The sequence below is a fragment of the Electrophorus electricus genome, chromosome 11 (genome assembly GCF_041902795.1).
Source record: "Electrophorus electricus isolate QZ-2024a chromosome 11, ASM4190279v1, whole genome shotgun sequence".
NCBI lineage: Eukaryota > Metazoa > Chordata > Actinopteri > Gymnotiformes > Gymnotidae > Electrophorus > Electrophorus electricus.
In genome coordinates this window covers 5,197,775-5,211,023 of record NC_137507.1, presented here as the reverse complement: position 1 = coordinate 5,211,023, position 13,249 = coordinate 5,197,775, and the positions used below count along the sequence as shown (strand labels likewise).

Below are 13,249 nucleotides of genomic sequence, written 5' to 3'. Positions count from 1 at the left end.
GACCATAGCCTAGATTATGAAACCAGATTATTGTTTCTTTGATAACAATAGTAATTGGATGGCTTTCCTTGCTAAAAAAAAAAAAGCCTGTTAATCGCAGCGGTGTGTGTAAAATGCTGGACACTACCTAAATCTAAACCCTGTGCTCCATGTGCAACTGCATGTTTAAAAAATGTACTGATTACCAGATTTACATATCGGGCCATCGGAACTGAAACGCCCTAACTCATCCTTCAAACATATGTTAGCAAAGAGACCTTTAATGCCACATAATGACAACATGCCTAAAGTCTCGAGTAATAGTTGGAATTGATTTCAGCTGCTTTACACTGCGTGTACAATTATTATGCAAGAGAGTATTTTGACCATATAATTTTCATGCATATTTTCCAACTCCAAGCTGTATAAACTTGAATGCTTATTGGATTTAAGCATATCAGGTGATGTGTATTTGTGTAATGAGGGAGGGTGTGGCCTAAAGATATCAACAACCTATATCAAGGTGTGCATAATTATTAGACATCTTCCTTTCCTCAGCCAAAATGGGCCAAAAAAGATATTTAACTGGCTCTCAAAAATCAAATATTGTTAAAAGTCTTTGAGATGGATGTGCTACTCCATCTGAAAGATTTTCTAAGACATTGGGGTATGATCACAGAACCATTAAACGTTTTGTTGCAAATAGTCAACAGGGTCGCAAGAAACACGTAGAGAAAAAAAGATTAACTGCCAAAAATTTGAGAAGAACCAAACATGAAGTGACCAGAAACCCATTATCCTCCAATGCTGTCATATTCCAGAACTGCAACCTACCTGCATTGCCCAGAAGTACAAGGTGTTCAGTACTCAGAGACATAGCCAAGCTAAGGAAGGCTGAAACCTGACCACCATGGAACAAGAAACATAAGATGAAATGTCAAGACTGGGCCAAGAAATATCTGGACACAAATTTTTCAAAGGTTTTATGAATGGAGGACTGACTCTTGACGGACCAGATGGATGGGCCCATGGCTGGATCAGTAACGGGTACAGAGCTCCACTTTGACTCAGACACCAGCAAGGTAGAGGTGGGGTACTGCTGTGGATGGGTATTTATTAAAGATGAGCTAGTTGGATCAATTCAGGATGAAGATGGACTCAAAATCAACTCCTAAATCTACTGCCAGTTTTTAGCAGACACTTTCTTCAAGCAGTAGTACAGGGGAAAAGTCTGCATCTTTCAGAGAGACCATGATTTTTATGTAGGACATAATCGCATGCATTGAAGTACTCCACTGCATGGCTAGCCAGTAAAGGCCTTAAAGGTGAAAGAATAACATGACCCCCTTCCTCACCTGACCTAAACCCTACTGAGAACTTGTGGATCCTTCTTAAACAAGAAATTTAGTGACGGAAAACAGTACAGCTCTATGGGAGGCTGTGGTGTCTGATGCACAAAAAGTTGATTGTCATCGGACAGCAGACTCCATGAATGGAAGGCTTATGAGTGCTATTGAAAAGAAGGGTGGCTATACTGGTCAGTGATTTCTTTATTTTTTAAATGTCAAAAAGGTTTATTTGTAAATTGAGAAAGCCAAAACCTTACTTTTACATTCTTAAATATTCAGGTTTGAGGTTTATTAACATTTTGGATTGACAGAGAGGACTGTAGTTGTTCAATAATAAAATGAATCCTCAAAAATATAACTTGCCTAATTGTGCACAGTGTATTATATAGTATCAATGATATATTGCATAGAATTAACTGTGTAATAGTTCACTGTATCAAAATAAAGGCCATCATGACTGATGATGGCTCAAAGCCCATCACTGTGTGAGGTACCAGCTCAACACCCATGTTTAAAATCCTAGATAAACGTACAGCTTGGCTGACTGGCTGGAGAACTCGTTATCGGATTAAATAGGGAAGAGAAAGAGAATAGGACGACTTGGAGCAGTGCTACTGCAGGGCAGACCACAGGACTGAGAGCAGAATCTGTGACGGACACATTGATCCAAGCCCTACCCTTCTGCCCCTTCAGGTATCCCAATTGTGAATTTGTGGAAATACACTGAACTCTATAAACATTGGTTATGATTAAGCCAAGGTCATTTCAGCTTGTTCAGGAAACTATACAGTTATGTTTTTTGTTAAAACCTTATGGCTCTGTTGTTAATGAATAATTAGAACATACAGACTGGTAAGTACATATACACTGCTTTGTAAAGGTGATTTAATAAAATAAAATCCAGTGGAAGAAATAAGTACATAAAACAACCAAAACACTTACAGTATTAAAGTTTACAGCATTACTTACAGTAGTATTCTAAGCTGTTGAATTTACAAAAGAATGAGGAAGAGAACAGGGCTGACACAGGATAAGGGTTAAAGTGAATGCAAAAGGCTCAAAGGCTGGATACAACACTGGAGCTTACATGCTACAAAACACTGGGAAAAGACCTCAGGAAGAAATTCTCCAACTACACATATAAATGCTGCTGCTGCTGCTGCTCTCTCCAGAGCAAACTGGTATTTTACTATAGTGTTACTACAAACCAGGGTGGTCCTACAGGTTGTTAACTCCATACAAACGATCTACCTCAGCTCATCTGCACACTGAGGAACCTCTCAATATTAGACACAGGTTAAGGTATGTTAGGATACAGCTTAATTCCTGAAGGAATGCCCAACATCTGAAGGAGAAAATCATCCCTCCTATGTTTCAATGAAGCTTTGTCTGCACACCTGAATATGCATAAAAACAAACATTAAATAAACCAGTAGTTAACATAAAAATGAGGAAGAAAGTATGAGAACAAATCTGGCAGATCACTACCAAGTAAAGCTACTGTTCCCACCCCAAACAGACCTGAGCAAATGGTCACCTGTATTCAGTCACTGCTCAAAACAGATAATTTAAAAACCAATATAAATCCTTATATCAGTAGACCTCGAACAAACAGCACACCAAGCAATGCCAATAGACAATTGCTTCTACCTTTATGAGATATTGAAATACCCACTGACAAAATAGCCTGTCTTGTCCATTTCTGTAGCACCAGATCCTTTGGTGAGGTATGCTGTAGTGTCAAAGCACAAAAAAAAAAACCTTTTTTAAAAAAATGTACACATCTAGCTCATCTGACTGTGCCCGACAATTCCAAATTCAAGTTCAAGTTTAACTTTGATTTAATGAGATACAATATACAAAGTAGAATTAGCTGTTTACCTGAGAGTTTTACACACACGCACACCACCTAAACTGCCACTGTAACCAGACACATGGTGGTGCCTAGAACATGGCTTTGGCTATAATATTTTTACACTCTTCAGTGAGGAGCTGGGGACAGGAAGATGTTAAAGAGAACAGCAAAAAGAAAGAAGACAACGTATCCCACAATGCACAGCCAGAAGCGCGGGTCTTTTAGAAGCTTCTGGTTGTAGTTGCTGAAGAACACGTAGCCGACGGTCATGCCTGCTATTCCACCCCCAATGTGGGCTACAAAAGACACCTGGTGTAAGACGAGGAAAACGTACCAGCTCATTAAAGAGAAAGTGCATTATGTAGCTTTGACACAGGAAGGACGGAGACCAAAAATTTTTACTGAGGTTTCTGAAAGATCCAACTCTGCATCACTTGTCAGTGTCTAGTCACAGGATCATTGTTGGATGGATATTTTGGGTGGTTGACTGCTCTTAAGGTTGCGACAGGTTCTAAAAACACTTCCAGCAGCACTGCAATGGCTGCTACACTCACTCTTAAGAAAGGTGCTGGACCAAAGTGATATTCAGTAAGCAGGGATTCTGTGGTCAGAAACTAACAGGTCATAATTAGGGCACAGGGTGGCTGACACATCATGCCTGTCAGCATTCAGCACACAGTGCAGCAGTCTGTGATTGTGCACCTAGAAATAGGTGTGTTCAGTAAAGTGGTCTGCAACTGTATAGTAAAAGATTTCTCCAATAGGGAATGAGGGGAGTATATCCATAATATATGTACTGTATGTGTCTAGTCTTTTTCTTTGAAGGAAGCTTTACACAAACACAGAGACATCCACAATGACATGCCCACTGTGTTCATGCTGTGTTTTATTCCCTAAATAAAATCATTTGTTTAGAGCCCCATTCAGAACTGATGCTCCCGTGTTGCTTCTGAGTGAAGCAACACAGAATGTGATGATCACACACAGTGTGGTATACATATGTAGACTGTGGTAAGCATATACACAACACAATTTGTGTTTTTAAACACCTTCACAGAATCAAAAAACAGGAGAATATCAGGTTGTTTATATATAAATAACACACAAACAAACAAAGTCAACCCGTCACCTTCAGTCCAACTGCATCACTCAGAAATCTTCTGTAGAGAGCAAAGCCCACATCTGTTCCCACTAAAAAACACAAGCAGTTACCATCAGTCTGTTGCAAGGATATGCAGACAAGCAGTTCTGTGATAGGATATATACAAGAACAAACCAATGACGACGATCACCAGGATACGGAAGGCACCCAGTAGTGGAATCATCTCCCTGAAGTTCTTTAGGAGCACAGGAGGGAGGGATTAAGTAAATTATCCAAAATATTTAAATATAGCTGTTTTGTGACAAGTCCTATTATAACATTTAAATCAAAACAAAAGAGCAGTCATAAATGAAGATCGTACCACCAAGGCATTCATGAAGAATCCGCCAATAAGAGCGTAAACTCCGCCAGAGGCACCCACGAGAGCGCTGTATGGGTCAAAGATGGAGCTGGCCAGAGATCCTAGGACACAGACATTTAATAGCTTTTCCAAAACAGCAAACATCACATGGATTCTATGCTTGTTCATTCTGATTTGGATTACTTTATCAAATTCCATATCCTAAAACATTTCAAAATCTGACTATGACAAGAATAAATTATGTCTGAGTTTATACACTAATATTTTATTCAATACTTTGTTGAAGCTCCTTTGGCAGCAGTTACAGCTGCAAGTCTTCTTGGATATATCTCTAACCTTTGAACCCCCAGATTTTAGAGGTTTCTCTAATTCTTCATGACAGATCCTCTCAAGTAACGTCAGGTCGGATGGCAAGATATTTGCATTTAAGTTTGGGCTTTGGCTTGGCCACTCAAGGACATTTAGGGATGCTTTGGGTCATTGTCATGTTGAAAGATGAATAGTCGGCCCAGTCTGAGTTTGTGTGCACTCTGGAGGAGGTTTTTATCAAGGGTTTGCTTCATCAATTGTTACTATTCTTCCTGTCCCTGCTGCTGAGAAGTAACCAGATAGCATAATGCCCCTGTCACCATGTTTCACTGTAGGGATGGTATCAGCCAGGTGATGTACAGTGATGGTTTTGCACCAGACACAGTGCTTACTGTTCTGCCTAAGGAGTTGTTTTCATCTCATCAGAAGAGAGAATCTTTTTCCATACTTCAACTTCTTTCACTTCAAAATGATTGAGGCCCCTGTGGTCTTACGAACACCCAAAGCCTTAGATATTGTTTTATATCGATCCTGATCTGTGCCTTGCCACAATTTGATTGTGGAGATCCACAGACAGTTCTTTGGACCTCATGATTCGTTTTTTGTCCTGACAATACAGTGTGAATTGTGGGCCTTTCCAAACTGTGTCCAGTCAATTCAAATAGCAAAAAGTGGACTCCAACCAAGTTCTAGACACCTCAAGGATACATAAAGCAAACAGGATGCACCTGGCCACAATTCAGAGTGCTACAGCACTGAGGGTCTGAATTTTTTAATTCATTATCAAAACCTTAAAACACTTTTTTTTTTCCCAAATTATGGGTGATTAAGTAGTTAATTGATGGGTAAAAATGGCAATTATATAAATTTAAAATCAAATTTACAACCCAAAGTGTCCAACAAGAGGTCTCAGAACTTTCTGAATACACTGTATACATAAAATACACTGAGCATCAATTTTTAAAAACACAGTAAAGCATAGTCCCATATTATATTACTTTATTATCTGGTGATTCGCAATTAAAAACCTGAATTTACAGCCGGAAAACTAGGAATGGCATCACTCACCTGCTAGAACACCACTCAGGTAGACCATTCCCACCTCGAAGCCTTTATGGACCAGCTCTAAGGGGATACCAAGCAAGAGCTGTAGCACAAGATTGCCCACAATGTGCTGCACCCTGGTGGGAAGGAAAGGAACCCACCACTCAGTTACACTGAAATCAGCCCTTGGACCAGTCCCATGCTCAGAACTTAGCAGCCAATGTGCCATGGCTGGATCATCCACAGGATGGTGAGCGGGACTTGGAACAGAAGCCCAAAATTAAAACTACACCAAACAATACTAACAAAATAAACAACGTTTTAAATTACCATTTAATACATTTTTGATGAAAATAGCTGTTCTTCAACATCCTTTTTTATTATGTTCATATAGTTGTTTAAATTTACATTTGGATGGGAAAAAAAGGTTGAAATGGAATAGAGAATAGGGATGTCTAAAAACTAGCATAGAAAACCACTGAGAGGGAGAGACAATAAGAAAGAGGTTTTTACCCAGCATGCACAAACATGTAGGAGAGAAAACGCCAGGCCTCCTGCCTATGGTCAGGTTTGTAGGTGAGGGGACTGTTCCAGATGCCTTGGTCCAGTGTCACCCACTGCTTCTGAGGCTTCCACACCGCATAGTAGATAAATACTGCCAGCTGTCATGAGTTACAACACAGATTTAGTACCCAAGAAACATTTTACTTTGGACTCCTAACCGTGCCACCAGTCTAGCACACCACTGCACACTGCACTTTCTTTGGGCAGGGAAATATGTCATTACATGAAAACAGATATTTTTAGGAAGTTTTAATGTAATTACAATTACGATAAAAGATGAATAATGTGGCATTTGCCTTTGATGATTATGCTTCACCATACTGAGTCAAAGTTTATGACTACTTTCTAAGCCAGTTCTTTGGTTGGTTGGTTACTGAGTGGTGAACAAAAAACTCAGATGATGGTACAAACATTTCACAAACACAGTGCATCAAATATTTGTATAAATACGTAGTATGTGATTGCATACAAATCTATCAGTAGAATACCTCATCTTAGAATGCATCATCATGATATTTGTAGGCCGCTTCAATCTCACATAAGAAAGCTACTTTCATGTAGGTCAACAATGGCAATGATTATACTTGATTTCATTGTAAATCTCAACTCTACAGAGCAGCCAAGAAAAGCAACTGCAAGCCTAAGCTCAGTCCAGCTGCATGCCTGTGTCCAACATAGTACATTTTAGCTGTTGAGTGCAAATAAATGAACATTACCAAAAGCAGTTAGGAGGTAATCCTGTCTTTTTGCTTTTAAAAGTAGCACTTCTGTCTCATGTGGATTATGGCCAGGCATAGGGTAAGACTCTGTAAATCAAACATGAATCTGTTCATTTAAACGACTTCCCCAGCCAAGGCCCTGCACCACACAGTGGGGGGGGGACACACACACTCAATCACACAGATGGAACACAAGAACCTCTCTCAGTCCCAATTGCTAGGCAAGTTAGTTGCAAATCAAACATGTTAACATTCAGATATCTCCACTACAACAGCAATGTCAACTGTAGATATACAGAACACAGGCTACTGCTTTAGAATGAGAAGCCTGCAATATCAAATTCACTGGCTTGGATGGCACTCAATTATTATTTTTTTGATTAAACAGGTCTCAAGAGAGATAAAATGTCTTTGTACAGTGAAATGTTCAGTCAAGAGTTCTACCTCGCCTATGCTGACAAGGATGATGAAGATCGGTGGTGGACAGCAGTTGGTACGCTCCAAGTATGTTTCGTGGAGTTCCTCTGGAAGCATCCATTTGGAGACCGAGGTGTGAAGCGCATCACAGCATCCTTTCTTCTCCACATCTTGGTCCTCCTCTGGGTCATGTCTTTTCACAGGAAAACCGCCCTCTTCTTCAACGTCAATTTCTGGCATTTCTTGGTCTCAACAAAAGGGATGGCAGATCTTAGGTAGGTCTGGTGACTTTCAAGTACAATGAAACAGCCCCATTTCTCATTTACATCATTTACACTGGCATTCCTCACTAATTTGTAGAAATTTCATAACCATGAAAAAGAAAGCTCCCATGGATAAAAGTTGATTGAGGTGCTGGAGCTAAAAAAAGTATAAGCTTAATATGAAGATGCATCCACACACAAATATGTGCAAGAATCTTTTTAATTAGCAAGCTTTCAGTCAAAGACCTTCTTCAAGGCATACACAGGCAATAAATAAATACAACCATGCAAGAGTTTTTAAAAAGTACTTAATTAGCCTTAATGCAGGACATACCTATCAAGCAAAGTTTGTAATTTGGAGGTACTTCATATTTGTATGTCTGTAATCCTCAAAATCAAGATTACAATCATTTTGTGTATTTATTTTATGACTACAATCCCCATGATGCCTAGTTACAGCCTTAGTTGCTCGATAGGTTTGTACTGCATTAAGGCTAATTAACGCCAATACGTAGAATATACATAATCCATTAAAGTTTACTTATGTAAAGACACTCTTGACGAAATCAACTTTGAGACCCGATTGTATATGTAAACTATAAATCCAATAAAGTTCCGTCTGACATAGCTTTTTACCCAAAGACATGTTTTTTTTTAATCCAAGTAGTAAACGGTTAGCAAAGCCTTTTAATTTCTAAAGGGTGGTAGAATGAAAATGCTTATATATTTAAAATGTCAGAGACGTTAAAAATGAAAAATTAAAGACGTTTGTTTTCTCTAAGCTACTAATGATACTCAGACCGTTTTTGGCCAAGGCGCAAACTATGCATTCTTGCAGCGGAAGTTTAAAAAACACAGCACTTTTCTTTTAGCCAAGAGGAACATTATGGGGGAAAACACAATACTAATTTAATTTTTATTGGAATTTAATAAAAATCGGATAACTTGATTTAGAATGGAAGAACGTTTGGTGCAGGAAATTGAGCCTCCACTTACAATCGCCCAGTGAGAGTAGCGTCGATGAAAAACGTTAAACTCTCAAAGAACAAACATTTTTAAAAAGGCGGCATAAATATAAATCGCGGAAATATGTCAAGAATGAGCTATGAACCTTTACTCACAAAGTTTTCCTTCGCTTTGATTGTCGATCGCGCACTTCTTCCCGAAATTTCCTGAAATTAGTTGAGATTGCTCTTCAAGGGAAATTCGGCCACCCTTGTTGGTTAGGGGCTTGGAATACTACCGAAATAAAATATGCATAATGTGCAACAGGATATTACCTGTTGGTGTACACAAAATGCCAAGAAAACATATACTAAGACTAAAAAATGTAGGGTCTGTCCCAGAACAGGCGATAGGCTGATCCTAACTTTCTTGTTTGCTTCTTTCCTGTTCTGGCCTTCCTTTGGGGACGGATGTGTCCGAAAGGCCTATGTGAATTAAACTCTGCATTTAAATCGTTAAAACTTTAGCCACCATTCCTTCTGCCTGGGCTTCCGACAGGCGCCACACCTGAGTTATGTGACGTCACATGTAGAAACACTACTTTGACAGACTTTTAGACTGCGGCATGCCTAGTACTGGTATATATGTAAACTTACAACGTTTCTGTCAAAAGATTTTAAAGAGTATCGTACACGCTGGATTAGGGTCTTGCTGGGGGACTCCAACGATACAAGATTTCCCGTAGGGTTGAAAAAAAAAACAGTTCACAGGGAACATGTTTAATTAAAGGTGAACTCTGAGCAACTTTTACAATAAGACTAGGAAATTAAACATAGTTACCATCATCTTACAACATCTTACCATGGGCTACATTAGCAATAGTAGGCCTCGTTGATGCTGCATCTACTTCTGTCACGCCAAACAGGAATAACTAAATGCACAGACTGAGTTATAACTAACGAAGGGCAGAAAATTGTAACGTGGAGCTTTGGCTGTGGAAAAGTATGATAACGCCCGTTTTGAAATTTTTATTGCAACATCTTTTACATTAAAATAATTCTATAGGCTTCGTGACACCAGGAAACCTCTTAAAATTTCCACATACACACCCACAACCCTCTCAACAGTCAGAACACTGCACAAAGGGTTACTAGCGGCAGGTTTTTCCGGTTTTACACGTGTGTAGTCCCGGTAAAGACCACTAGAAGGAAACATTCACAAATTACGGGAACGCATATTTGAACGGATAGAATGCACAAATTTATATTTATACACCTATTAGGCTATGTTCAGTGTTCATAATTTTATTTTTGTGGTCCACTAGGATAGGTTTACATGCTTTACATGCCACTTTGGTTGGACAAAAAATAAAACTGAGAAACAACAAAATACAAAATTTTAAATTAAAATTAAGAATATGAAACTATGTTGGGTAATTATAATGCAGCGCTTGTGACATTTACGTTTACATAGAAATACCACCGATTTCGGTTATAGTACTCTTTTCCTATAGCTAATAGCTGTTCATATGACTTGTGTTGAATGCCATATATGTATGTAGACAAGGCTGTAGTCATCAAACTGGAAAATGGTAAGAAAAGATACTAAGTGCTGATGCAGCCAAGAGAAACAACCCCTACCTGGAAACAGAATAACGACTGCAAAATATTGTATGAAGTATAGATTTAGATTCATAATAAAATAAGTGCTCAACTGTGTAGGAAGAGAACTACGGCTTTAAGTGAATTCGTAGTCAAGTCAGAATTTCTGAAAAGGGTACCTCTCCACATCGGAGCCAGCTCTAAATAGGTGGGACTGGCTCCAAATGGCTTGGGCTTTATAACAAAGGTTGTACCAACATGTGTTACCACGTCGCGTTAGTAGATTATGGCGAACTTCATCGTGTAATGTACAATCAGTATTCCGTTTTTTGAGTTAACCGTGAGTTAATATTAGACTAGCAGTAATGTTTACCTGTAATATAACTTCCTAGCTAATTTAGCACGTACATAGCTAAAGTTTTTAAGGTTTGTTGATGTTGTTGTCAGCTTTATGGGTATGTCTTGGGTAATTTCTTATTAAAAGTCATGACAAAGGTCGACTCAAGATGGTCACTAAATGAATTTATTACAACACGTTCAGTGGAACATAGCCAAATGCCCATGTGTGCTTGTATGTACTACAACTTATTCTTTAGCAGCTACCCCTTCCTCCATTAACGTCTATGGTATGCATGCCACTCTCATGCTGACCTTGTTGGTGAATAGGAAAAACTTTTTCTCCGGTGGTGAAGTATTTTCTAGACAGATCGACTTTTGACTCCTAAGGCACTAATTCTGATTGAGTATTTATTTCTCATTTTAATTTGGGTTATGACTGAGATGATCAAAGTCTGATTATAACTCTAATCTTTAATCTGCCTCTGGTGCAGGAGCCGGCAACAAAGAGACCTATCCCTGGCTATGCTGTGGGTAAACAGAAATTGGACACTGGTCCATAGGCATGTGAATGAGCTGAGATTTTTGCCTATGACTGAGGAGGGCCACCAGAAAGCATTCAGTTAAGTCTTGCAGGGAGATGACTGAGGGCAAAGAGCCCTTTTTGTTTATTTTTGAATACAGAGAGGATATGGAGCTGTTTTTGCATGGTTGTCTTGATGAACAGAAACACCTTGTTCACTGCTACACTGTGTCCTTTTCCCCATTGTGTCTGAGGCACAGACATTGGGCTTCAGTAACCATCCCCACACACTGGCTGGGCTTTTGTTTCAAACTGTCCTCTATATGTTAATAAACAGTTAGAAAATATTAATCTACAGTTTATTTTTTACTCAAGGATTTATTGTTTCCATGTGATTTTGAGTAGACATTGTGTTAGTGAGGTCAATGTATGAATATTATTACAGGAAATATTGAGGGTAACTATGGCAATACATTGGGTCCACTTGAAATCTATTGAGAGTGGAAAAATACGTAAATATAAAATAGTGGTCACATCCTGTCAAGTGACATGACTGTAAAGCTGGGCCTGAAGACAGAAGTTGACTTAGTGTTTGTGTGATTTAGACTGATGTTAAATACTGTCTTTATTCTTCTGAACGATCACCTTAATTAGTTTCAATCAAAATATTTATTTTAGTTGAATAAAACCAGTTAAATTGTTAGACACCACATGAAGATTTTTAGGCTGACAATCTTTACATTGTGCACTTCTATTACTTTGAAAAACTACTAACTTTATGTGAGCATTAAACATTCAATAATTTAAAAGAAATGACTATGGACAAAAAATCTAATCATGAAGTGCTATTTCATCCATAACTTGCATGCATCCAGGTAGGAATGAAGGAAGCGTTTCCAAGTCTTTTCATAAGCCACTGATTTCCAGTTCTGGTCCTGGAATACATCCATCATGCCCTGCACATTTGAGTCTTTCTCCTGATTTGTGGAAACTAAAATGTGCAGGGCTGGAAGTATCACAGAAGCAGGGTTGTTCTTACATGTTTTGAAGTATTAATATAAAATTCAGGTACAAGGTAGGTGGACCTAATAGAGCACATGTACATGCCAGTACAAACATCAAACTTGACAGAATTAACATGTACTCATATATACCCATCTAAATTGTATCTAGCCTTTACAAATTATGTAAATGTTACTGCAACGAACCAAGAATTATAAACATTTTGTTTTAACTTTTTAAGTGTATATATTATAGTGAGATGTTTAAGTGGGCTGGGGTGAACAGGCGTGCTAAAAAATGGATTATGTTACATGAATATAATTGTTTACGTTTTGTTTTGCCAATTATTGTGCTCAGGTTTTACATTTGATTCATATACAACCATTCGACACATTGTAGCCTATATTTCGAATAAGTGCTGAGAAGTTTAGTAATTCATAATATGCTCTTTTGAACCTATAATACATTAAAATAGAAGCAATACATCATTGCAACGGGAGAACACGCACGAAAATCTTAAAAATGACGGAGCCCACGTCTTTTCTCTTTTCTTATTTCTACTTCTTAAAATAACAGAACCAGCTTTAAAAAGTACACTGAAATGCCTAAACGGATGTGCAATAAAACCGTAGCAGCTGCTTCCTTTAGCGACGTTTCCACATAAAGACATTCTATGGTGGCACAAGAACCTCCTACTTGCTGGTTTCCACCCACTTGGGCTGAGTCCCTCCCGCTGGCTTGTCTCCGGTCTGCAGGGATACATATTTGGGATTTCTAGAGAAGAGAAATGTCTTGCGGGTTTGTCGGACGTTAGAGGCGCCCGCGAGTCTCCAAAATGAGTAGGAGTGAATGGAGCTAAACGGCTAAAAATGAAAAATCT

The 13,249-nt window shown here is 38.7% G+C and overlaps 1 protein-coding gene across 7 annotated transcripts; it reads right to left on the bottom strand.

Annotated features, from left to right (window-relative positions):
- Window positions 1–1,623: 1,623 nt before the first annotated feature.
- On the bottom strand, window positions 1,624–9,473 carry rhbdl2 (rhomboid, veinlet-like 2 (Drosophila)). 7 transcript variants are annotated; one of them, XM_081723900.1, is made up of 9 exons: window positions 9,084–9,473; window positions 7,727–7,947; window positions 6,513–6,661; window positions 6,024–6,136; window positions 4,647–4,747; window positions 4,460–4,520; window positions 4,313–4,374; window positions 3,004–3,060; window positions 1,624–2,725 (listed from the first exon to the last, which is right to left on the bottom strand). In XM_081723900.1, exons 2-9 carry the CDS (start codon window positions 7,937–7,939, stop codon window positions 2,696–2,698), a joined length of 786 nt encoding a protein of 261 aa, XP_081580026.1. In that variant the 5' UTR covers window positions 7,940–7,947; window positions 9,084–9,473; the 3' UTR covers window positions 1,624–2,695. The 7 variants fall into 7 exon arrangements, 5 of the variants coding, with proteins under 5 accessions (XP_081580026.1, XP_081580027.1, XP_081580025.1 ...); XR_003410813.3 differs by having other exon boundaries at window positions 1,629–2,725; window positions 3,004–3,492; XR_014126195.1 differs by lacking the exon at window positions 1,624–2,725 and adding an exon at window positions 3,210–3,492 and having other exon boundaries at window positions 2,945–3,060.
- Window positions 9,474–13,249: the final 3,776 nt, after the last annotated feature.